Genomic DNA, 27,014 nt, shown 5'->3' on the forward strand with positions numbered 1-27,014 from the left:
AGTCTCACTTGAAGTGGAATCAGACATTTGAAGAGGGTAGAAGTTACTTCAGAGTCAATGATGGATATGAGGCCACAGAGTGTGGAAATTTGGAGGTGATGAGTCTAGAGGTTCTGCCCAAAGTCCTTCCAAGTAACTGTAGATTCTTTCAAAACAAACAAAGGACAACTCCAACCGCATTATAAACCATACATCTTTGTGCATTTATTGGAGGATGACCTTTTTCTCCCATCCCTCATACCTCAGAACTTGGCCTATATGTGACTAAAAGTTGAGATTAAGTTTCTTCACAAGAATTTGGTTCTAATTTATGTTTTACAAACTACACTTTCCTCTTTGGGATGATCAACGACATGCTCTTTGATGTTACATAAAAATAAAGTTTTATCTTTGATTCTCTTTAGGATATTCTGCTTGAAGTTTTGTCAACTTGGTATAGTAGAGAGAACACAGGCTTTGGAGTCAGACAGATTTAGGTTTGTAATTCTAGCTCCAGCCTTTCCTGGAAGTCTGACCTTAGGAAAGCTAAATACATTTTCTGAGGGTTTTACTTTTTTCATTTGTAAAGTGTGTTTACTGTGAAAATTAAATGAGATAATGTATAATATTCTTGGCATATTAACTGATATCTTTCCACTTAATTGTATTATATGTAAGTAGTAAAGCTTACACAAAACAAGTAATGGGCTGAGCGCGGTGGTTCAAGCCTGTAATCCCAGTACTTTGGGAGGCTGAGGCAGGCAGATTACCTGAGGCCAGGGGTTTGAGACCATCCTGGCCAACATGGTGAAACCCCGTCCCTACTAAAAATACGAAAAGTTAGCTGGGCGTTTTGGTGGGCACCTGTAATCCCAGCTACTCAGGAGTCTGAGGCAGGAGAATTGCTTGAACCTGGGAGGTGGAGGTTGCAATGAGCTGAGATCACGCCACCACATTCCAGCCTGGGAGACAGAATGAAACACCATCTAAAAAAAAAAATAGTAATCAAGTGATGGACTGTGATTACATTATTTGGTGATATTTTTTGTGGATTCTGTCCAATGAGCATTTATTGAGTGCCTATAGTTGTCAAGCTCTGTGCGAGGTAATTGAGGTATAAAGGTAAATATGGATTAAATGTGCTTGCATACTTTGAGGAGCTTCAGATGAATAGCAAATGGACATCAGTGAGAACTGATAACCACCTTCATAGTGCTTTATAATTGGGAGAGGAGGGGAATAGAAGTGACATTCATCTTACACCTAACTATGCTATGATAGATGGATTATTGCTATTGATAGTGGTTTTAAAGTTAAACTTTGGATTTTTGGAATCTGTTTAAGAATAGAGCTTCACTGATTTTGGAACATTAGTACAGAACTAAGACCACATGCTTTACTAAGAGTTTTTATTTGCTTTTATTCAAATATTTGTATTTCTTTAAACAAAATCTTATTTTTTATGTACTTCAATTTAATGATTAGTTTATTTCATTTCATAATTCTTGGAAGTAGGAAGACGTAAGAGTCTCATATTTGGTCTGTAGTTTTAGGACTCATCAATGAGCACATTATAGGAAGTTTGTGTGTATTATGTACATTTAGAGTTCCAGGAAATTATCACCATCTGTTACCTTCTCATCAGCACTAGATGGTGCTATGGGCTTAAAGAAGTTTTCTGGTTTGAGGCTTCAGCCATCTTTTGTTTTCTCAAAATCTCTTGTTGAGGCATTTATTTCATTAAAATCTACTTTTGTAGTTGAAAATGCTAATGTTATTTATATTACATATAAACTCTTCTAAAGTTATTGCTGATTTGTTCATGATGTCTCTACCCTTATGTAGATTCTAATTACACATTGTTTCTTAGAGTTACACAAACTAATGTCTTCATCTGTGGAACAAAATAAAAACATAAAGCCTGCTTGTAAAAATGCTTTTAGAGAGAATTTTACCCTCCAAATTCTGTTTTATATAATAGAACTTGGAGCAATAATGATGTAAGTCATAGAACATAGTCTTTCTGCCTTTTTTCTTCTTTGAAAAATAGTATCTTTTTGCATGGGAAATCAAAGGAAGTTAGTTTTGCATTTTTTTTTCTGAGATTCATCTTATTATTATTATTTTTTACCCTACCCTCCAGCTTCAGGTTCTTTCTGTGTTCTCTTTGTCCTGTTCTGCCTTTGACTAGCGCTTTTTAATCAGTTGTGCATATCACAATCACCTGAGAAATATTCTTTGAAAATACAAAGATTCAGAAACTTGCATCAGAAATTCTAATTCATTGAAGCTAGATAGGCTTGGGTATCTGTAATTTACAAAAATGGTTGATTCTGTACAAATTTGTATTTTAAATAAGGATTCTGGAGCACAGTCAGTGTTGAGAACAACTTGTGTCAATTGGACATGGTTAGTATTTTTCTGTTGACCTGGAGGAAGGAGTAGCAGGCACAAACTGTAAGAGGTACTTGTATTTAGAGACAATTGTATTTTTTTTAGAGACAATTGTATTTTTCCTTCTTTCCAGCTTGCCTTGTAGTTTAGGAGTTGCCTCTGGGAAGAAGGTAATGACACAGCCATCACCCCTACAACCCCCAGCAGTATGGCTCGTTCATAATACTACCCCGTCAGGTGTCACCTAGCTCCCTTTTTCTCTATGGGGAGAATAGTTCATTCCAATAATGAATCTTCATTATCTTGACACCTCGGCAAAAGGATCATTGTCTAACTATTCAATCAAGGTTAAGTTTAGTTGTTTCTGTGGGATTTATATTTTGTGTTTGATTTATGTCTAATGTTTATATTTAAAGTATAAAATTAAACTAAATATAAAAGTTATCAAAGTAATATCATGTTTCAGAAAATATATAAATTGGAGGAAAAAATGGACCCATTATCTACCTGTTATCTTACCATTTTATCATCCAAATCCTACTGCTATTCTTATTTAGGGGTGTTTTCTTCCAGGCTTTTTCATATGTATTTTTTTATATTCTATTTAAAATACTATATTTTAGTATCTTGCTTCTCTTTCCACTTGCTTTTTTTGGTCATACATTGTCATGTAAAATATGAAATTCATTTGAGTATTAATCTTTTTTTTTTTTTTTTTTTAACATCAAGACTAAGTCATTTTAGGAGTCAACCCCTGCCACTCTCTGTCTGATCTTGGGCAGAGTTATTTAATATCTCTGCATCTCCATTTCCTGTGAAGCAAAATGATAATAGTAATCCCATATCATAGAGTTGTGCAAATTAGAAAATATCTGTAAATTCCCTAACAGTACTTAGCAGTAGGAACTGTTCAATTAATGGTGGTTAAAATAATTAATAATGAATAATATTTTAGTCTTGTCTCAGTAAACTAGCTAAGGTTACTTGTACTCTTTAAAGATTAAACCTAAGTATATTTGTAAACTTTGATTTCATGTTTTAAAACTTGAATCATTACATTCTTATTTAGAAAAGTATTTTTTTGCTACATTGATGTAAAAGAATGCCTTTTAAACAGGCTCATTTTTCTCCTCGGCAGGTCTCCTGGTACTGCGTTTTGGGTTGCAAAGCAGAAGGAAGTTATGGAAAAGTACGGCTAAACAATAATCATCTCCCAAATTCAGGAGAAGCGGTATGTCAAATTAAATGTCAGGAAATCTTACTGAAGCCTTATTAATGATAATTACATTTTTTAATGAAGTCATTGTTTTGGTGAATCTCTCTAAGTTCCACTTGAATCATAACTAAAATCCAACAGTGAAAGAAAGGTTTTTTTATTTAAATAGAAGATTTACTTAATTGTATTTTAAAAGTCATGTTATTTTAATTTTCCATGTATAACTTGAAATATATTTTTCTTAATAGATACCAGCTGATGGTAAAAGCATTTTTGAAGTGAAAGGTTTGGAAACCAATGAAAAGTATGTATTTGCAGTTGCTGCCTATTCTAGCAGTGGAAAGCTTGTCGGTGGTGCTATTGGGGAGACAACTAAACCAATTCTGGTTTATCCACCTCTTTCTACTATTACTGCTCGGATGTTCCTGACACAGGTAGAAGAGATTTCTGCTATTTTTTCCACTATGTCTTTTTCCATTAAGCAGTTATGAAGTAATTTCTGATAGAAATAAAAATCACAGCAGATATTCTACAGCTCCTATAACACATATTTTCCATTGCTACAGTTTTGTCTCATAAAATATGAATCATTCCTTCTCTTCTTAGTAAATTTGCTTTTTGACAATAACATTTTTTTCCCTGGATTACAAATGTAACACATATATATTAATTTTAGAAATGCTGGAAAATACTGAAATGCATAAAGAGGAAAATAAATGTTATCTGTTATCCTATCATTCAGAGTAGCAGAGTTCTTCCCCTGGGGCAATTTTGTCAATGTCTGGAGAAATTTTCAGTTGTCACAAACTAGAGGGGTGCTAGTGGCATCTAGTGAGTAGAGGCCAGGGAGGCTGATGAACACCCTGCAATGTACAGGATAGCCCCCATAGCAAATAATTATCCAGCATAAAATGTCAGTGGTGTCAAGATTGAGAAACCTTATTCCAGAGATATCCTTTTATTTTTTGTGTATCTATCTGCCTATCTATTTATCTAGCTGATGAGTATATATATATATGCACACATGTGTATATGAATTTATGTACAATGTATAATTTAAATCATAGTATACATATTATTTTACATCCTGATATTTTCACTTAACATATAATTGACATTTCTCTATTCCATTAAGTATTCTTCCAAAACATAATTTTTAATGGTTCCATGGTATTGAATCTTATGGATATATAATAGTTTGCTAATTAAACATCTAGATACTTTCCAGTCTTTTGCTGTTATAAACAAAGCTATGATGCTCAACTTTGTTAGTAAATCTTTACCTACATCCATGATTACTTTCTTAGGGTAAATTTATAAAAGTAAAACTTCTGGATCACTAGAGGCAGAGAGACCTGAGTTCAAATTCCAGCTCTTCACACTAGCCATGTGATAGTGGACAAGTAATTTTCATCTGTGAAGCAGGAGTAGCAGTAGTAGCTACTTCCCAGAGGTATAATGAGTATTAAATGGAATTATGCCTGGCAAATATTTAATGGTAGCACTTATTGCACAGTAGGCACTGAATAAATAGTATTGTTTTTAGTTAGGGATATGCTCATGAATTAATGTTTTTTGTCAAAGTAGTTGTTGCCTGACTTAAAACATGTCACCAGTGAAGAGGATGCTAGGAAGAGTGACTCATTGACCTAGGTCTCAAGTATCTAATTTTAAGCCTATTGTTGGCTGTAGGCTGATGGCTTTTCTAAATTTTGTCATATTTCTATTCTATTTTTCTTTTAATAGTTGATTAGTATTATAAGCTAAGATCTTAGTGGCATTTTATGTCATATTTTTCAAAGAAAATTAAATTGAGAGAATTACTAGGATTTGTCTAGTATTGGTTTAGCGTGTCATACTGGCTCATGGTTTTCTGATGTTTTGATATCTTTGGAATCTAATATATTCCCTAATTTGCAATGATGGAGTTATTGTGAGGAACTGAATATTTCATCAAGGCCTAATTTTTCTCCAGGGAGTGGTTTGACTCTTGGGCTTAATTTGGCAGAACTTTCATTGAAAGTTAATAAAACTAAGTCAGAGCTATACTGCTGGGATAATGAGAAGTGTCATGAAGTAATGACCTGTGTGTCTTTACTGACACTATATTTGCAGTTCTGTAGTTTATTTATGATAGTTTATGCGTATTCTGTCTTATAATGTTAAGTGGCTAAAGCAAAGCTTTCTCACTTATTAAACCTCCTTAATTTATAACTTAAGTGTAAGTTTTTAAGTTTCAGCAAGTTAATGTACCTCTATTTTGTAAGTGCAATCTAATTTTCATGAGAGTGGCTAGTTTCTAGTTTCAGGACAGTTCTTTTTCTTTAAAACATAGTATTATAAATATTTGATAGCAAAACATGGAGACATTCCACTAAGTGCCTGTGATTAACTTGGCTTTTGGGACTTTAGGTTGTACTTTTTACTCAGCATTATTCTGTAAATATTAATACAATCAAGTGAATCTGCACTAGGCTTTCCCTAAATGTGGGAGGCTATTAGTTTAGTGTATCTGGAAATTTTTTTTGAGGAAACTTTTTGAATTATATATTTTCTGTGTCTATTTTCTCTTCTTTTTAGACTATTTCTTTTTATTCCTCCTCGTTAAGTAGAAAATGACTAGATAATATGATATAAATGTAGAAGAGTAGAAATCTGTGAGCAGGATTCTGATCTTGACCTTGGAGACTAATTTTAGACAAATTGTTTGGTCTCAATTTTCCTATCTGTAAAATGGATGTAAGACAAAACACCATATTCTAGTGAATTGTTGAACTACTAAATCAAGTAGTGAGTGGGCACAATGGCTTACTGAGATACTGAGATAAGGAAAGGAGGAATATCATTTATTGAAAAACTACTGTATACCAGGCACTTAAAATTTATTATTCCACTTATTATAATAACTCCATGAGGTGGTATGATTACTTTTATTTTATAGTTGAGGGAACAGATTAATTTAATCCTTCCTCTGCCAAACCCACTGTATCCCTAAAAGGGTATCTCAGGGAGGTTAAGAAATGTACCCAAGGTTGCTCAGGTAGCAGATGTCAAGCCTGACACTTGGCTCATTGCTTTCGACTGCTCTGTCCAGGTTCCAGGAAGTCACATATTGGACACCTAACATGTACCAAGTCTTCTAGAGCCTGCATCTCTCCAATCTGTTAAGTGACCCTCTGCTCCTTAGAGGGCTCCTCTTCTCTTTAACCCTCTTCCCTCCCTTTCACTGTCTTTACCTCTTCCTCTCTCAATTTCCTTTTTATTCTCTCCCTGTGTTGGTGTTAATCAGCAGGTCTTCATGATCTGTGTTGGCAGTAGAGTTTGATGTTGGAACATGAATGCTTTGTCAGCAATCACGATGGTGGCAGGTGAAGGGAAAATGAAGTTCACATGACTCCCACTTTGTATGTGAATTCATTAAAACCCATTATTAATCAAAACCCCTTTTATTAATAATGATTTGTCTTTTGTCTATTTTATTTTTTATTCAAATAAAAAAAAAAGGCTCAGCATGGTGGCTCACGCCTGTAATCCCAGCACGTCGGGAAGCTGAGGGAGGCAGATTGCTTGAGCTCAGGAGTACAAGACCAGCCTGGGCAACATGGTGAAACCCTGTCTCTATTAAAAATACGAAAATTAGCCAGACGTGGTGGCATGCACCTGTAATCCCAGCTACTTAGGAGGCTGAGGCAGGAGGATTACTTGGGCCCAGGAGGTGGAGGTTGCAGTGAGCCAAGATCATGCCACTGCATTTCAGCCTGGGTGACAGAGCGAGACCCTGTCTTAAAAACAACAACAACAACAAAAAAAAGAGTTTTAACTCTTCTTTACCCTCTCATCCTCTATCTGAATATTACCACTCTTTCCACTCATCTATTTATGGATGAATCATTTAGTCAATGTTTATCTTGTGCCAGGTTATATGCTAGATGTCATCACTTCATCCTTTGAAATATGTTTTTTTTTTTTTAAATCAATGTCATTATGATGACAGTAATACTTGTTTAGATAATTCTGACTTATGGTTTCAGTTAAAACCCTGATTGCAAGTCATGGAACCAGCTCAGCTTGGGTAATGCAGCTAGGCCCTGGGAATGTAGCAAAGTCCAGGCAGCTCTAGGTCTCATACTTCTGGTTCTCCCTATATGTCTGCTTTCTTGTATTTTTCTCTAAACACTGGCTTTCATTACTTCTCCATCTTTGGAGGAAAGATGGCAGTTCCTGAGTTTTTATATATTACTCAATTTCAGCTATAAACGGAGATCAGCTGACTGGCCTCTAATTGTGGCTCCAAATTCCTGGGAAAGAGAATGTAATTGGCCCAACTAGCATAATAAAGAGTCTGATCTCTCCTTTTTTTTTTTTTTTTTTTTTTGAGATGGTCTTACTCTGTTGCCAAGGCTGGAATGCCCTGACCTCATTTTTGGTGTTTGACAGCTGACTTGTGACTTGTTTTTATTTTTTATTGACTTATTTTTATTATTTATTTATTTATTTTTCTTTGAGATGGAGTCTCACTCTGTTGCCCAGGCTGGAGTGCGGTGGTGCGATTGTGGCTCACTGCAACCTCCGCCTCCCGAGGTCAAGCAGTTCTGCCTCAGCCTCCTTTGTAGCTGGGATTACAGGCATGTGCCACCACACCTGGCTAATTTTTGTATTTTTAGAAGAGATAGATTTCATCATGTTGGTTGAAAACCTTAGGTCTTTTGCTCTAGCTGTTCCTTCTGCAAATGCTCTTACCCCAGAGAGCCATTCCATCATCTTCTTTAAGTTTCTGCTTAAATCTCACCTTCCTTGATCACCCTATTTAATGTTGTAACCTATCTTCCATTCCCCCACTTCCCAGACCTAAGGCTGGTTTCGAACTCCTGACCTCAGGTGATCTGCCCACATTGGCCTCCCAAAATGCTGGGATTACAGGCATGAGTCACAGCACCTGGCCATGACTTGTTTTTAAACCTTGCCCTTCTTTTTGCCTTTGGCCCCACATCTAGGCAGGATGATAAGAAGGCCTATGAGCTCACCTTCTCATTTTGTGGCAGCAGGAAATTTAAACCTTCTAGTCAGCATGGACTTTCCCCAGTCCTATCTCTCAACTTCTATGAAGGCCCAACCTGCTTTCTCCCTCTGCCTTGCCCAAGCCAGTCCAGACAGGCTTGTGCCTGTCAAGCTTTCCCAAGAAGTCCCTTGTATAAGTAATATACTTTCTCTCAAATTTTCCTGCTGTGTGGAGTGTCATCAATCTTAACATCAGAACCAAACTTTGGATGGGGGCCCATCTTGCTTTGCAGGGGAGTCTCTAAAACACCCAGCTTGAGTCAGGCACTCACTCTGGCCCTGTCAACCCTGTTATAGTCTAGTACAACTGCTGGGTGTCCTTCTCTGTGGGTAGAGGGATATTATCAGGAAAAGAGGATTTTTAAATTAATTCGACACATTATCTGAGGGCTTACTCTGTGCCAGGCGTTGCCCAGGTTAGTGACTCTAAAACTTAAGTGCACATAGGAATGACTTGGAGTACTGGTTAAGTAGATTGCTGGGTCCCACTGCCAGAGTTTATGATTCACTAGACCTGAGTTTGGGTCTGGGAATTTGCATTTCTAACAAGTTCCTGGGTGACGCTGATGGCCCAGGGACCATGCTTTGAGAACTGCTGTTCCAAGCAACATGAACAGAATGCCATGGTAGGAGACAGGTAATAAACAATGCCCACAGTAAACAAGTGAATTATCTAGTATTTCAGAAGATAATGAATGCTATGGAAAAACCAAGTGGAGTATGTAAAACGAATTAGAAATGTGAAGTGGGTGAATGGAAGGTAGATTACAATACTAAAGAGGGTGATCAAGGAAGGTGAGATTTAAGCAAGGACTTGAAGGAGATGAGGGAATGGCTCTCTGGGAGAAGAGCATTTGCAGAACGAACAGCTAGAGCAAAAGCCCTAAGGTTTTCAGAAGTGTACCTGGTATGCTTGATAAACAGCAGGAGGCTTGTGTGGCTGGAGCAGAGGGACCCATGGAGAGTAAAAGGAGAGGTCAAAGAGCTAAGAGGTGACTGGGTAGCTGGAGAGCAGATCATGAAAAGACTTCCAGGGCATTACAGGGACTTTGGCTTTTGACTTGAGTGAAGTGGACAGCGATTGGGCAGTTTGGAGTAGTGGTATGATGTAATGTGACTCCTGTTTTTAAAGGTTCACCCTGGCTGCTACATTGAAAATAGACCATAAGTGGGTAGAGTGGCGACACTATCTACTACTGTAACCCAGTGAGAGGTGAAGGTGGCTTGGCCAGTGTGGTAGTAGTTGATGTGGTGAGAAGTAGTCAGTGTCTGGACATGTTTTGAAGGAGGAGCTAACAGGAGTCCATAAAGAGAAAAATAAAAGATGACCCTAAGGTATTATCTGACCAATTGAAAGGGCAGAGTTGACATCAACTGAGTTGGGGAAGGCTGTGGGTGGTGGAGGTTCGGGGGAGTGGGAGATCAGTTCAGTTCGAGGCATGTTGAGGTAAGGTGTTTAGTGTATATGGAGAGAATTGTTGAGTAGTCAGTTAGATGTATGAATCTGGAATTTGGGGAAGGGGTCTGGGCAGGAGAGGGATTTGAGGGTGACAAAACTATGGGACTAAGTGGTATCAACAAGAAATGAGGGTAGACAGAAAAGAGGAGCAGTTCAAAGAGTGAACCCTGGGGCATACCAATATAAAGAGGTCGAGGAAAAGAAGTAAAAGGAAAACTAAGAGTGGAATTCTGGAAGTCAAGCCAAGGTCAGGCATCAAAAAGGAGGTACCTACTGTACTTCATTATTTCATTCGTCTTTTAGTGCTTCTTTCTCATTTTAATTCAGCCCCTCTAAAATCTGTTCTGCACATCACTACCAGGACCAGATTAACCATTTTTGAACATGCTTATATCATGGCACTCCTCTGTTAAAGAAACCTCACAAAACCTCATGATTTTATAAACCTTACTTTTATCACAGTATCTTTTCTTGTTTTGCAATGTTAACTAATTGAACAGATAATATTATTTTAAAAAGGATACTTTTTACAAGAAAAGAACAGTTAAATTATAGTTTCACCAACACTCTTACACATCATCTATTATTGCTTTCCTTGATAAACCTTAATAATTATATATATATTTATATTTCAGTGACCACTTAGTACAGCTGTGTCATTTGATTAATGTAGCCCAAAAAAGCGACTCATTTACCACACTAAGACTTGGCCTCACTATTTTTACTGACTGTCAGGCTCTGTACAAATTATTCTACTTTTCAATGTTCTAGTTTCCTCATTCATAAATAGGGATGGCAATAGAGCTCACTTTGTAGAACTTTGATGAAGAATAAATACAGCAATGCACATAAAGTGCTTAGTCCAGTACTTGACAGCTTTAAATTCTTCCACCTGATTTTCAAGGCCTTCTGAAATCATGTCCCACTTGAACTTGTCCAATCATATTACCCACTTGGTTTTTTTTTTTTTCATTTGTTTTTCGTCTCAGACCTTGTAGGGATGAAATGTCTACTTTTTTTTTTTTTTTTTTTCCCAAACTCTGACCTGCCTCTCCAGTCTCTCCTAAGTGTACTTTAGAGTCATTTCCATTACTGGACCTTTTGCAGATTCTGTTTTAACTGTGCCAATCGGAATCTTATCTCTGCCTTAGGGTTCAACTCAAGCCCTGCGTTTTCCTTGAAGTCTTCATATCTCCTTTTCTAAAGCCTCTGCAATTATGTTATTCTTTGTAGTTTTTCTGTGATGTTATGGGTTTTATGCCTTTAACCTAATTCCAGTTTCATAGAGTCGGATACCATCTCTATCTAAACTTTGAAGAGTCTATCTCTACAGTGCCTAACACAGACTAGAAACTTCATAAAAGCTTACTGGTTGGAGATCATGAGTATTCATTGGCAGATTTGAAAAATTCTGGCCCTCTAAGTTATTCCCTGGAGTGGAGAATATTCTAGTAACTTGTCATTCACTTCATTCCATGAATGCATTTATACTTTATACCTTAGCTGTTTCCATAAAGGATTTGAAGCAGTGTAGAACTCATTTGCTGAGATTTTGTATTGTTACTTACATATTTAAATGGAGTGCTTTTTAGGAACGTCTTTAAAGAAATATATTCTACAGTTTTTTTCTTTGAGCTTCCAGGCTTCACAAGTAAAATTATTAATTTTGTCCAAAGTTAAATTTGTTAAACTTAAAACATATATTGTCTTCTTGGGAAATTTCTCTGTTTTATTCCATACTCTTTTCAGCTTATGAACTTTTTGTTGCACAAAGCTCTGAAAGTGTCAGTCAGAACCAGAAAAGAATAAAGTATTTTTCATATATTGGGCTTGGGAAATCTGATTGTTTCTCTTGGAACAGATTGTTCATTATAACAGTATCTGTAATAAATGGAGTGCACTGCTGAGATAGATGGAAATGAAATTAATTTGGCTCAGATGTGATCTTTGTTTTGCTTATGAGGATTTGAAACATCCTTACAGAGTTTCAAATTTCCATGCAATTTAGAAATAAAAGAGTTTTCAAAAATGTGTCTGTCTCCCTTGCCAGTGGCCATTACCTGACTATGGTACTATAGAATAGAACAGCAAATGTGAATAATTGTATCTGAAATGAGTGTGTGATCGCACCTTATAAAATGCTGTCATATATTGTACATTTTAAGAATTATTGTTTAAAACATTCATTCACAAATAAAACTATTACATAAATGTGTGCTTTTTGTTATAGGTTGCCTATCAAGTTGGTAACTATGAATTGGCTAAGAAAGTTTTCTCACCAGTTTGGGATTATTTTGTTGCTTCGCCACTTCAGGATGAACAATCTGTTATTTGTTTAAGCAATATAATTACTATTACACAGAGAAGGTAATTAGAAATATCCTTCTAAAATATTAATTTGCTTATTCAAAATATAGATGCTGGATGTGAAGCCTGGGATTATTTTTTATATCATGTTCAGATAGTCCATATAAAATGATTTCTAATAACTATTGTAATAAAAGTATACATTGCAAGGTCTCATGTGCTTGTTAGAAACTTTCTTTCTTTTTTTTTTTTTTTAATACTCACTCACTCTGTTGCCCAGGCTGGAGTACAGTGGCATGATCTTGGCTCACTGCAACCTCCGCCTCCTGGGCTGAGGAGATTCTCATGCCTCAGCTTCCCGAGTAGCTGGGATTACAGATGTGCACCACCACGCCCTGCTAATTTTTGTATTTTTAGTAGAGATGGGGTTTTGCCATGTTGGCCAGGCTGGTCTCGAACTCCTGGCCTCAAGTGATCTGCCCACCTCAGCCTCCCAAAGTGCCCAGATTACAGGCATAAGCCACCATGCCTGGCCGAGAAACTTTCTTTCTAGAGTCAGCAAAAACACTGGAGGCCTAAGGTTGAAGGTTATGAAATAAAAATACCAACTACAAACCAAAGTAATACCAGTTATATCCTTAAACACAAATATGCATTGGGAACTTCTGTACTAGAGAAAGGTCAAATTGGGGTTAAGGTTATGGTCTGACAGGTTGACTGTTAGGTTAAGAAGGCTTTTCCTTTGCTAGAAGAGGCTCCCAGGATTACACCATTGGCAACTGCAAATAGGCCAGTAGAAGCCATATAGAATTACTATCATTTGTCTTCACTGCCATTTTCCTTAAAAGAACAAAGTTTTGAAGCAGGCTCAGAAATGAGCTTTAGTGTAATTTCAGTCGGTCTCAGTAACAAATTCAAAAGCAACAAGAATCTCCCTCACCTGGCTGTTAATGCCTGAAAGTTTTAAAACAAGGAGACAAAACCCTTCATTCCTCAGTCAAAAATAATGAGCTTAAATATGCAAATATTGATTCAGGCAAGACATTGATAATTCCATTCAATTAAACAAATGCAGACTTAGCATTTTCTATGTACAAGGATGCTATGTGCTATGGGGGGATGGATTTCAGAGGCATTTTAGAGGAGGAAGAGACAGGACTTAGATATTATGTGACTTGTGGGGATAAGAGAGAAAGTGAAAAGTGACTGGGATTTCTACTGTTAACTGACTGGGAAGTCCGTGACATTTACTAAGGGGATATGAGAGGTAGAACAAGTTCTTGGAGGAAGATAATTAATTTGATTTAGAATATTTTGAGTTTGGTTTTTCCATCAGGATGCCTTTGTGAATATGAGATGCTAGTAGGTTTATTTACCTAGTGCTGACACTCAAGAGAGCATCAAGGCAAATTGTCCATTGAGTTCATCATCAATGTCTTGAAAATGAATGGTATCTCCCAGGAAACGACTGTTTAACAGAAAAGACAGAAGGCGAGAATTGAACCCTAGGCATTGCTTAATATTTAGGGAGCAGAAGTAGAAGATGGAACCAAGGAAAGATATTGAAAAGAAGCTGTCCAGAAAATGAAAGTCCAAGAAAGTGCATTGCTAGAGAAAGTGAAAGTATCACCAAAGAGGGACTGACCAGAGATATTAAATATCAGCGCCAGGTCAGGCAGAGCAGCTGCTCAATAAAATGCCACAGAGAGGGTTGAGTAGAACACAAATGAAGAGGAGTTGGCAATTAGGAGGCCATTGGTGAATTCCAGAGAGCCACTTTTGTAGCATGATAGGCCAGAAACCATTTTGCAATTGGCTAAGGAAAAAAAGAAAATGAAACATCCGAACAAGCAAAGACTACTCATGTGAAGTTTGGTGGTAAAGAGGAGGAGAGCATGCAGAAGCTTAGTGGGGAGGCAGGCTGAAGGAAAGAATTGTGGAGTGTGGAGAGAAGGCAGCCAGTAGAGAGGGGGACACTGAAGAAGAAAATGTAGGTGATGATAACACTATGGTGGCAGAGCCTGGTGGACATAAGAGCTCATGGGTGGAAAGAACAAAGGATTTAGAAATATTTTTTTTGTGGGGAATGTCAACAAGGAGACATCAGGGATAAATGGAAGTGTTGTTGAGATGCAGTAATGACTCAGTTGATGTAATTGAACATGAATTTGTACTGAAGAAGCTCCTTGGTGTTAAAGACCCCATTTGATTCATCTTTATACCCGAGGGCCTAGAACAGTGTCTTGTACATAGTAGGCATTCAGCAATTGCTAGCATGAATGAAAGAAAGAATGAGTGAGCAGAATCAGTAAGTGATCGTTGTCAGAGAGAGAGAAAAATTGGACAGTGACATCTGTGCAAGGTCAGGCAAATTGATTATTGCACAAAATAAAGAGGTGACAGAACCTAACCTGCTAGAAAGATTATTATTGAAAAGACTGACCAGCGTCCGAGCTGGGTAGAGAAGGAAATGGAGCCAGGGGGTGACAACTTGGACTAATTGCACGTGTCAAGGTGCTGAAGGTCAAAGAGCAAGTTTAGTATGAGTCGCAATCGTGGGAGACCTAAAATCTTCCTGGTAAAGATAATTTTAAAGTTTAACATAGTGGCGAAAGGGATCATCTTCCAGTGTGAATTAATGATATCAGCACTTTCCTGTTTTATAGGGATGGGGGTATTGTGAGTAGTTAAGCCCAAAGCTTAAGAGGGAGGGTTTGTCACCAAGGAAGGCTAAGGGCAAGGGGTGGAATACTGGACACAAGGAAGACTTTGCAGATTTCACAGCTTTGCCAATGGTTGGCTCTGTCAACTGCAATTTAGAAAAGATAATTAGAAATAATCTAAGAGTTATTAAGATTCTCTTTTTAACCAAGGCTGAGCTTGATATAAATGACCCTCATTTTCAGGAAATGCATTAATTGAAACATTGGACCTATTTCTCAACCTTCTGAAAATCTATACTGATTTTGTTATCTTGATAAAAAATAACTTTATGTATTAGAACCCCAAAAATTGCCACTAATTAATTTTATGTATCTGTGACATAATATTTCAGTAGTTTAATTTTCTTAGTTGTGAACTTGTCTGTGCAAGAGTAGCTATTCTAAATATTTTTGTTGCTTTTTTGGGATCATTGTGTAGCTGCTGAAAACAAATCAATGTAAAAAGACAAGTTGACCTGCTAAATCATTTTATATTTATACCTGCCATTTACTTCATATTGCAGATTACATTCAGATATTTTGGCAGAGACTTCTTCAATCCTATTGTACCTTTTTCTTAGAAATATTTTTGTAATAAGTGACATCAAAATTAAAGAAGAAAATCTTTTCTGTGATAATATTAAAGGCAATGAGATTTTCCCATCTCAACAAGTGAGTGAATTAAAGTGACTAAAAACATGTCAGATTCACTGTATTATTTTCTTGATGTTTTAAGGCCATGTTTTTTGAGTGATTGCATAGCTTGTTTCGTGAATGGACTGAAAGGACATTGTCTGATTATGCGACTTTATGTGATATTTCATATAAGTTTCACAGACCGGAGTTCATGCTCTTTCTCTTCTTTTTAATTTATTTCTTTCCCCCCGGTATACAAAAATACTATATATTTCAGACATTCAAAAATATGTAACATATAAAGTGAAACCCATTGTAATCTTATTACCTCTAAGAATATAACAATTTTGCTTTCATATAATTTCTCTAAGAACATATACCTAGACAAATCTGTTATTATTATTTAGGAAAATGGGATTATGATCTACTTGCTATTCTGCAACTTGCCTTTTTAACACTTTTATAATATATCTTGCACATATTTTCATGCTGGTATATATCAATCTGTCACATTATTTTCAATTATAATATTGTCTTCATGGAGGCAGGAATGTAACCTGTCTCCTATTGATAGATTCTCAGTGTGGTTATGAACATTGCTGTATGTACATCTGCAACTCTATAATGCTCTTGCATTTAGTAATGATCCTACATTATTTTTTTTTCATTCCTGCTCAAAGTTCACTTTTCTTTCTCTCTTTCCTTCTTTAAGTATGGAGGCTTTAGCTGTCTATGTTTTTTACAGTTGCTATTTCCTACCCATCCATTAACTAATTAATTAATTAACCAAGACATTGTTACATGGGACTATGCCAGTTTCTGGGGATATAAAAGTGAAAAAAATGATTCTTTGCCCAAGACAAGTTCACTGTCCTGTAGAGCCCAAGTACTCACAACCGTCATCAACCTGTTCCTACTAAATTGCCTTCAGCTTCTTCTTTCAGCGTATTCAGTCTGAAAACAAAGACAATTTTCAAGTACTTCAATGAATTCCGGAATGCTAGACTACCATTTTAGTAAAAACTGATTATATGGAAATTTCTGGTTACCACTCAGACAGTTTCTTTGTACATAATCTTGAATGTATATATATATATAGAGAGAGAGAGAGAGAGAGAAAAATAATGAAATCTTTCCCCAGGAAAGGAAAAAGAGGAGTAAGAAAGGATTACTATTCTTTTTAAGTGGCATTTACTCTCAAAACCTTAACGTTACATTTTACTATCATTTAAATTTAAGTAGCAAAGTATAATTAGCAGAAGCAGAATAGGAGGTTAGCTTGGTTTACTGAAAATTTACCGTTTTCTTTCAAATCAAAAACGGAAATGAGAACCTGTTAATCAAACGGGGGCAATATTATAGAGATTTTATATATTTTAATTGTTATTATAATTTATATTTTTGAAAACTAGATTTTTTAAAATATAAAAATATAGCCAACTTTTTAGCTTATAGATAAAAAAACTGGTTTCTGTCATGGTACTTGTATTGTTTCATGAAAAATTCTGAAGTTTAATTCTAAGATCATGCTATCTATAGGTAGCATTATTGGAGAGTTAGAGTTGTTTCTGAATTTAGATTTTTCTAAAATACAAAAACTCATGTTATTTTTAGCCAGAAGGATCACATTTTCTACCCTTTCTTCTCTTTAGAGACACATAAGCTAAGCACCTATGTTGAATCTGAGTAACAATGCCTGTTTCTTTACAGGTTGCCAGACTCATTGAATGTGAGAGAGTATTAGTGGCATTGGAACTTAGCAACTTCCTAAATGATTGCAGCTATGCGCTTCAAGCTGTGACTCAGTGTTATGGCCTTCTTGCTCCCATAATCTATCACAATATTGTTTTGGTACCTGTTGTACAGGTAAGGGTATTCCTCTCCCCAAGAGAAGGGAATCTTTATAACAGCAACTTAACAATTCATTTTAGAAAAGAAAAGCCATGTATCTTTTATAAAGGGCAAATAGGTCAGGAACCAGTATTATGAAATTTTAGGAGTTAACTGAAAAACACTTTAATAAATTCTATGTCTGGGCAAATACAGATAAGGACACAAAATGGATTTCTCTGAAAATATTCGTCCTTGTTCCTGTCCATATTTAAATATTGGCAATTTACCTTTCTAGAGTTTTAAAGTTATTTTAATTTTTATGTTCTTGTAGTGTCAGAAACAACAATATTTATTCAAGGGATGTTGTTAAATCCATCATCTGGGGAAAAATGTGATGGAAGACCCAAGACAAAATACCAGGTGTATTGGTGATGGAGGAGTTAGGATTTATGGAAAAAGGGTAGCTGAGACCTGGCTGAAGGGATTGTAGAGTTTTTATGTTTCTTAACTTATCACCATGGATTTAGTGGCTTGAAAGGACACTCATTTATGATCTCATAGTTTCTGTGGGTTAAGAGGTTGGATATAGATTAGCTGAGTCTTCTGTTTAGGGTCTTACGAGGTTGAAATCAAAGTGTTGGCCAGGGCTGTGATTTCATCTGAGGCTGGAGGTCCTTTTCTGAGTTCACTGTTATTGAGAGAATTCATTTCCTTGAGGTTTTACATAGGAGGTCCTTAGCTCCTAAAGGCCAACTACTAATTCCTTGCCACATGACCTTTCCACATCATGGCACTTTGCCTTTTCAAGGCTGTAGGAGAGTCTCCTCCAGTATGCTGTGAGGAGCCTTATCTAGGGTAATGTAATCATGAGACTGATGAGCTCATCACATTCAGGAGCCCTGTTCACACTCAAGGGGAAGGAATCATACAGGGCATGTACACCAGGGGGAAGAATCCTGGGGACCATCTTAGAATTTGGCTTACTACGGGGAAGTAATGAGAGATATAAGATTTTGCTGCTGAGACTTGCAGAAAGTTATCGCCATCATTGTCACTGTCATCGTCAGCATCATGATCATCATCACTGAGACAATTTTTGTCATCCTAGAAGATGTGAGTGAACTCACACAAAGTCCAAAAATTTTTAGTACTTGATTGGGAATACTAACTAGACAGCTTGAGTAACTTAAAAAAGATTCACCTTGGAGGGACTCTGCGGAGCATAAGTGTGTCTCCTTCTCCTACATTCCCGACAGCTGCTGGAGATCTGCCCCCAGAGTCCAAAATCTAGACTCATAGTTGACAGCCTTCTGGGTCAGTTGTAAATAGATGGAGCAGTTTTCTCAAGGGTGGAGTATGGTTCCTCCAAAATCCAAAGGTGCTGACCTGGCATGGTCTTTCTTTTTAAAGGTGAGAGATGCCAGATGTCAGACCTACTTTGGAGGGGGTATCCCAGCCTCCCCCAGATATTTAATGTGGCAGCCCTCTGAATCATCATTGGGTCTATTTCTACCCATTGGAAGGTGTTTATCAAGGTCTTCAATGTACTTGACATTTCTTGATCATTAAGTCTGATCAACATGATGTCATTGATATAGTGGCCCAATGTTTTGTTTTGAGGAATGTCCAGAAAGTTTATATCCTTTCACATAAAATTGTGTCAGAATTTATAAGAACATTCATTGTCTTGGGACAAGACTTGAAATGCATACTTTTATCTGTCCAGTGTTAATGGGAACTAGGATAGAAAAGAAAACATTAGCTATATCAATGCATACCTTTTAATGTGTGTTAGCTTAGCAAAGATACCACATTGGGAACAGCAGCCGCTCAATTGGCTGAGTTTACAGTATCCACTGTTACTTTCTAGAATCCCACTGATTCGGGATACCTTTGGCTAGAGAATGGATTGTAGCTATGGGAAGTCTTAGGAAAGAAGTCTCTAATTGAATTGTATTGTTTGGAATTGGAAAAGATGAGTAGAACAGAAGGGAGTTTCTAGAAATAGGCCTCAATATATATGAGAATGTAATATGTGACAGAGTTGCCATTCCCATTCAGTGGAAAGAGAATGGACATTTTTACTAAATGATGGTAAAATGCCTGGATGTTCACCTGAGAGAAAATCGAGTTTGATTCCTATTTGTACCATATACTAAATGTCCAGATTTATCAAAGACTTAAGTGTAAAATAAAGCAAAAACTTTAGGAAAAAATATCTTAGGAGATGACATATGCAGTCCAGGGTTTGGGGGGAAACATTTCTAACCAAGACTGCAACAAAGAACCTATGTGCAACAAAAAGGACTATAACAAAGATAGAAGAACATTTATAGATTTGGAAAAAAGCATCTCCAAATGTGACAGAGGGCAAATATATATACAAGTATAACGAAAAGTCTTGCAAACTGACAATAACCTAATAGAAAAATAGGCACAGGATATGAATAAGCAGTTCACAGGAGAGCAAATTCAAGTGAGTGAGAAATATATGAAAAGATGCTCAAATTCTGAATATTCATAGAAATTCACATTAAATTAACAATGGAATATCACTGGCAGGATTGAAAAGATTTGCTGGTGAAGATGTGGGACAATTGCATTCTCATTCATACATGGGGAAATTGTGAATTGTTACAAGCATTTTAATTTTGGTAAAGTAATTTTAAATTAAATTAAATCTAATTTTAAGCAAGATTAAAAACAAATATACTTGATGTGATAGTCCCTCAGTTAGTAATTTATCCTATAGAATAAAATTTTAATAAAATTAAAAATACATTTATCTGACACAGCAATTCTTCTGTTAGTAATTTATCCTATAGAATAAAACCTCCAGTTGAAATAATGCCACTCCTAGTTCCACCTCTTGGTTCCTGGACCTGCGGAACCTACTGGGACACAGTGCTACATGCTGTCATTGGTTTAGAATGTATACTGTGTTCTGGAGGATGGTATCTCATCTTCACTGGGTATCATCTCAAAGCTGGCATCTTGATTGCTAATCATAGTTGGCAACTGAGCATGTAAAAGGGTATTTACTGTGACATTCTTGGTGTTGGCAAAAGAGCTGGTGACAAAGAGAAGTAACAGTACTCCCAGATTGTACAACCATGAAAATATGCACCATGAAGTCCTGGAAAAGGCTGAGTAAATTATGCCTGATCCACACCAAATAATATTATGCAGCCATTAGAAACAATGAATTAGAGCTATACCTGTAGATTTAGAGCATTTCTCACCAGACATGGTTGTCCAAAAACCATGTCTTATGAGAAATGTTCACAACCAAAGGCATGGTTGAAGGAAAAAATACACGATTCAGAAAAGTATATACAAATCCCATTTTGTAAAACACCAACCCTCCTAGGTATGTTATATTTTTATACACATATATGTATTTATATTTATATGGGCCTCGGGAAAACTCCAAAACTACTAGGGTGTTCACATGATTTAGGGATATGATATGGTAGTGTGGGAGAGGGTGATTAGGGTGGGGAGGAATTTTAAAAATCTTAGAGATGAGTGTACCGTAACAATGGTAACAGTATTGTTAGAATGAGAGCTTGAAGCAATTAATGTGCCCCCAAAGAACCAACATTCATATATTAATTTGTCCTTTGGGTTAATCTAAATGATGAATAGATTGATGCAATCTCAGCGCTACTTTTGAAAAGCTAAACTTATTCATCTAGCTCTTGATCAAATTTAAGATCATATAATATGAAGCAAGGAGAATAGGAAGTAAACACCAATATTAATTGATTTCCTGAGGTATAAATGTTTGGTTTTAATTTTAAAGGAACTATTACTTCAAGTACCTGGAATCACTATGTAATATTTAATATGCCATATAATCTTCCATCTGCTTTTTCAAGGTCCTTCTATACCTGGATGTGATAGTTTCTCAAATGCATGTAACATTCTGACTATATCTTTTAAGATATTTATCAAAATATGCTTTGTTTTATAGTCATTTGTGTTTTTATTTTATTCTTTCCACTAATTTTCAAGTTGCTGTAGGTGAAGGACTAATCCCAAAATTGAATGTATCAACTTTATCTCAGTGTACTTTCCTTTATACCTAATAAACAATTTATCAATAATTATTGATAATAATAAAATTTTATGTCTTAAAGCTTGCATGATTTGAATGGAACATTTTGTAATGAAATGAGTAAGGATGACATTTTAAAACAGAAATCATTGTGATTCTAATTTTTAGATCCTGATAAAGTGTATAGTGGTTTTGCAAGGACTACCAAATATTGTCTGCTCGAAGAAACATACTGCGAGCTTTGAAAGTATACAGCACATGATAGCTTGTTGTATCTTCTACATAACAAAGGTATTTATCTCATTCTTTATCTAGTATTATAAAATTTAGGAGCAATGATGATTTGGAAAGTCTACTTTTAATCACAATAAGAACATGTTTAAAAATAGCACCCCAAAAGCATTTTTAGATCAAAAGCAAATGTAGAGGTTAAACATTATAGAATAGCAATCTGTTGTTGAACTTTTTGATGAAACTTTAGTTCACAAACTAAAATTTGATGTTACTGAAATAGCATTTGTGTATATATATATATATTTTAAATTATTATTATTATTACACTTTAAGTTCCAGGATACATGTGCACAACGTGCAGGTTTGTTACATAGGTATACATGTGCCATGTTGGTTTGCTGCACCCATCAACTCGTCATTTACATTAGATATTTCTCCTAATGCTATCCCTCCCCCAGCCCCCCACCAGGAGGCCCCGATGTGTGATGTTCCCCTTCCTGTGTCAATGTGTTCTCATTGTTCAACTCCCACTTATGAGTGAGACCATGTGGTGTTTGGTTTTCTGTCCTTGTGATATTTTGGTGAGAATGATGGTTTCCAGCTTCATACATGTCCCTGCAAAGGACATGAACTCATCTTTTTTTATGGCTGCATAGTATTCCATGGTGTATATGTGCCACATTTTCTTTATCCAGTCTATTGTTGATGGACATTTGGGTTGGTTCCAAGTCTTTGCTATTGTGAATAGTGCTGCAATAACCATACATGTGCATGTGACTTTATAGTAGAATGATTTCTAATCCTTTGGGTATATACCCAGTATTGGGATCGCTGGGTCAAGTGGTATTTCTAGTTCTATATCCTTGAGGAATTGTCACACTGTCTTCCACAATGGTTGAACTAATTTACACTCCCACCAACAGTGTAAAAGCGTTCTATTTCTCCACATCCTATCCCGCATCTGTTGTTTCCTGACTTTTTAATGATCGTCATTCTAACTGGTGTGAGATGGTATCTCATTGTGGTTTTTTTTTTTTTTTTTTGAGACGGAGTCTCGCTCTGTCTCCCAGGCTGGAGTGCAGTGGCCGGATCTCGGCTCACTGCAAGCTCCGCCTCCCGGGTTCACGCCATTCTCCTGCCTCAGCCTCCCGAGTATCCGGGACTACAGGCACCCGCCACCGCGCCCGGCTAGTTTTTTGTATTTTTTTAGTAGAGACGGGGTTTCACCATGTTAGCCAGGATGGTCTCGATCTCCTGACCTCGTGATCCGTCCGTCTCGGCCTCCCAGAGTGCAGGGATTACAGGCTTGAGCCACCGCGCCCGGCCTCATTGTGGTTTTGATTTGCATTTCTCTGATGACCAGTGATGATGAGCATTTTTTCATATGTCTGTTGGCTGCATAAATGTCTTCTTTTGAGAAGTGTTTGTTCATATCCTTTGCCCACTTTTTGATGGGGTTGTTTTTTTCTTGTAAATTTGTTTAAGTTCTTTGTAGATTCTAGATATTAGCCCTTTGTCAGATGGATAGATTGCAAAAATTTTCTCCCATTCTGTTTGTTGCCTGTTCACTCTGATGATAGTTTCTTTTGCTGTGCAGAAGGTCTTTAGTTTAATTAGATCCAATTTGTCTATTTTGGCTTTTGTTGCCATTGCTTTTGGTGTTTTAGTCATGAAGTATTTGCCTATGCCTATGTCCAGAATGGTATTGCCAGGTTTTCTTCTAGGGTTTTTATGGTTTTAGGTCTTACATTTAAGTCTTTAATCCATCTTGAGTTAAATTTGTGTAAGGTATAAGGAAGGGATCCAGTTTCAGCTTTCTGCATATGGCTAGCCAGTTTTCCCAGAACCACTTATTAAATAGGGAATCCTTTCCCCATTGCTTATTTTTGTCAGGTTTGTCAAAGATCAGATGGTTGTAGATGTGTGGTGTTATTTCTGAGTCCATTGGTCTATGTATCTGTTTTGGTACCAGTACCATGCTGTTTTGGTTACTGTAGCTTCATAGTATAGTTTGAAGTCAGGTAGCATGATGCCTCTAGCTTTGTTCTTTTTGCTTAGGATTGTCTTGGGTATGTGGGCTCTCTTTTGGTTTCATATAAAACTTTTTCCAATTCTGTGAAGAAAGTCATTGGTAGCTTGATGGGGATGGCATTGAATCTATAAATTACCTTGGGCAGTATGGCCATTTTCACAATGTTGATTCTTCCTATCCATGAGCATGGAATGTTCTTCCATTTGTTTGTGTCCTCTTTTATTTCATTGAGCAGTGGTATATAGTTATCTCTTGTCTTCTAGTTTTTTAATTTGTTTGCTCTTGCTTCTCTAGTTCTTTTGATTGTGATGTCAGGGTATCAATTTTAGATGTTTCCTGCTTTCTCCTGTGGGCATTTAGTACTATAAATTTCCCTCTAAACATGGCTTTAACTGTGTCCCAGAGATTCTGGTACATTGTGTCCTTTTTGTCATTGTTTTCGATGAACTTATTTATTTCTGCCTTCATTTTTTTTACTTACCCAGCAGTCACTTGGGAGCAGGTTGTTCAGTTTCCATGTAGTTGTGCGGTTTTGAGTGAGTTTCTTAATCCTGAGTTCTAATTTGATTGCACTGTGGTCTGAGAGACAGTTTGTTGTGATTTCTGTTCTTTTACATTTGCTGAGGAGTGTTTTACTTCCAATTATGTGGTCAATTTTAGAATAAGTACGATGTGGTGCTGAGAAGAATGTATATTCTGTTGATTTGGGGTGGAGAGTTCTGTAGATGTCTATTAGATCTGCATGGTGCAGAGATGAATTCAAGTCCTTGATATTCTTGTTAATTTTCTCTCTCATTGATCTGTCTAATATTGACAGTTGGGTGTTAAAGTCTTCCATCATTATTGTGTGGGAGTCTAAGTCTCTTTGTAGGTCTCTAAGAACTTGCTTTATGAATCTGGGTGCTCCTGTATTGGGTGCATGTATATTTAGGATAGTTAGCTCATTTTGTTGAACTGATCTCTTTACCATTATGTAATGGCCTTCTTTGTCTCTTGATCTTTGTTGGTTTAAAGTCAGTTTTATCAGAGATCAGGATTGCAACCCCTGCTGTTTTTTTTTTTTTTGCTTTCCGTTTGCTTGGTAGATCTTCCTCCATCCCTTTATTTTGAGACTATGTGTGTCTTTGCATGTAAGATGGGTCTCTTGAATACAGCACACCAATGGGTCTTGACCCTTTATCCATTTTATCAGTCTGTGTCTTTTAATTGGGGCATTTAGCCCATTTACATTTAAGGTTAATATTGTTATGTGTGAATTTGATCCTGTCATTATAATGCTAGCTGGTTATTTCACCTGTTATTTGATGCACTTTCTTCATAGCATCAGTGGTCTTTACAATTTGGCATATTTTTGCAGTGGCTGGTAGCGGTTGTTCCCTTCCATGTGTAGTGCTTCCTTCAGGAGCTCTTGTAAGGGAGGCTTAGTGGTGACAAAATCTCTCAGCATTTGCTTGTCTGTAATTATTTCTCCTTCACTTATGAAGCTTAGTTTGGCTGGATATGAAATTCTGGGTTGAAAATTCTTTTCTTTAAGAATGTTGAATTTGTCCCCCACTCTCTTCTGACTTATAGGGTTTCTGTCGAGAGATCCGTTGTTAGTTTGATGGGCTTCCTTTTGTTGGTAACCCAACCTTTCTTTCTGTCTGCTCTTAACATTTTTTCCTTCATTTCAACCTTGGTGAATCTGACAATTATGTGTCTTGGGGTTGCTCTTCTCGAGGAGTGTCTTTATGGTGTTCTCTGTATTTCCTGAATTTGAATGTTGGCTTCCCTTGCTAGGTTGGGGAAGTTATCCTGGATAATATCCTGAAGAGTACTTTCTAACTTGGTTCCATTCTCCCTGTCACTTTTAGGTACACCAACCAAATGTAGATTTGGTCTTTTCACATAGTCCCATATTTCTCGGGGCATTTGTTCATTTCTTTTCATTCTTTTTTCTTTAATCTTGTCTTCTTGCTTTATTTCATTACTTTGATTTTCAATCACTGATATCCTTTCTTCCACTTGATTGAATCGGCTATTGAAGCTTGTTTATGCTTCACGAAGTTCTTGTACTGTGGTTTTCGGTTCTGTCAGGTCATTTAAGGTCTTCTCTACACTGTTTATTCTAGTTAGCCATTTGTCTAACTTTTTTCCAAGGTTTTTAGCTTCCATGTGGGGGTTAGAACCTGCTCTTTTAGCTTGGAGAAGTTTGTTATTACCGACCTTTTGAAGCCTACTTCTGTCAACTCATCAAACTCATTCTCTGTCCAGTTTTGTTCCCTTGAGGAGTTGTGTTACTTTGGAGAAGAGGCATTCTGTTTTTTGGAATTTTTAGCGCTTATGCTCTGTTTTCTCCCCATCTTTGTGGTTTTATCTAACTTTGCTCTTTGATGTTGGTGACCTACAAATGGGGTTTTGGTGTGGACGTCCTTTTTGTTGATGTTGATGCTATTCCTTTCTGTTTGTTAGTTTTCCTTCTAACAGGCCCCTCAGCTGCAGTTCTGTTGGAGTTTGCTGGAGGTCCACTCCAGACCCTGTTTGCCTGGGTATCACCAGCAGAGGCTGCAGAACAGCAAATATTGCTGTCTGATCCTTCCCCTGGAAGCTTCGTTCCAGAGGGGCACCTGCCTGTATGAGGTGTCTGTCGGACCCTACTGGCAGGAGATTGTCTCCCAGTCAGGTTACATGGGGGTCAGGGACCCACTTGAGGAGGCAGTCTGTCCATTATCGGAGCTCAATTGCTGTGCTGGGAGAACCGCTGCTCTCTTCAGAGCTGTCAGGCAGGGATATTTAAGTCTGCTGAAGCTGTCTGCTGCCTTTTGTTCAGATATGCCCTGCCCCCAGAGGTGGAATCTAGAGAGGCAGTAGGCCTTGCTGAGCTGCAGTGGGCTCTGCCCAGTTGAAGCTTCCCTCACTTTGTTTACACTGTGAGCATAGAACCACCTACTCAAGCCTCAGCAATGGCTGATGCTCTTCTGCCCGCCAAGCTCTAGCATCCCAGGTTGATCTCAGACTGCTGCGCTAGCAGCGAGCAAGGCTCCATGGGCATGGGACCTGCCAAACCAGGCACGGGAGGGAATCTCCTGGTCTGCCTGTTGTGAAGACCGTGGGAAAAGCGCAGT

General features: G+C 37.1%; 1 protein-coding gene across 1 annotated transcript in view; it reads left to right on the top strand.

Moving 5' to 3' along the window:
* The window catches only part of CFAP54 (cilia and flagella associated protein 54), a 377,376-nt gene that overhangs the window by 94,277 nt on the left and 256,085 nt on the right, over positions 1-27,014 (top strand). The window contains exons 21-26 of the mRNA XM_015431414.4: positions 3,512-3,604; positions 3,838-4,023; positions 12,337-12,473; positions 15,640-15,787; positions 17,462-17,617; positions 21,813-21,935. Coding sequence (XP_015286900.3) covers positions 3,512-3,604; positions 3,838-4,023; positions 12,337-12,473; positions 15,640-15,787; positions 17,462-17,617; positions 21,813-21,935 — 843 coding nt within the window. The remainder of the gene's footprint in view (positions 1-3,511; positions 3,605-3,837; positions 4,024-12,336; positions 12,474-15,639; positions 15,788-17,461; positions 17,618-21,812; positions 21,936-27,014) is intronic.

Source organism: Macaca fascicularis, chromosome 11, assembly GCF_037993035.2.
Source record: "Macaca fascicularis isolate 582-1 chromosome 11, T2T-MFA8v1.1".
Lineage (NCBI taxonomy): Eukaryota > Metazoa > Chordata > Mammalia > Primates > Cercopithecidae > Macaca > Macaca fascicularis.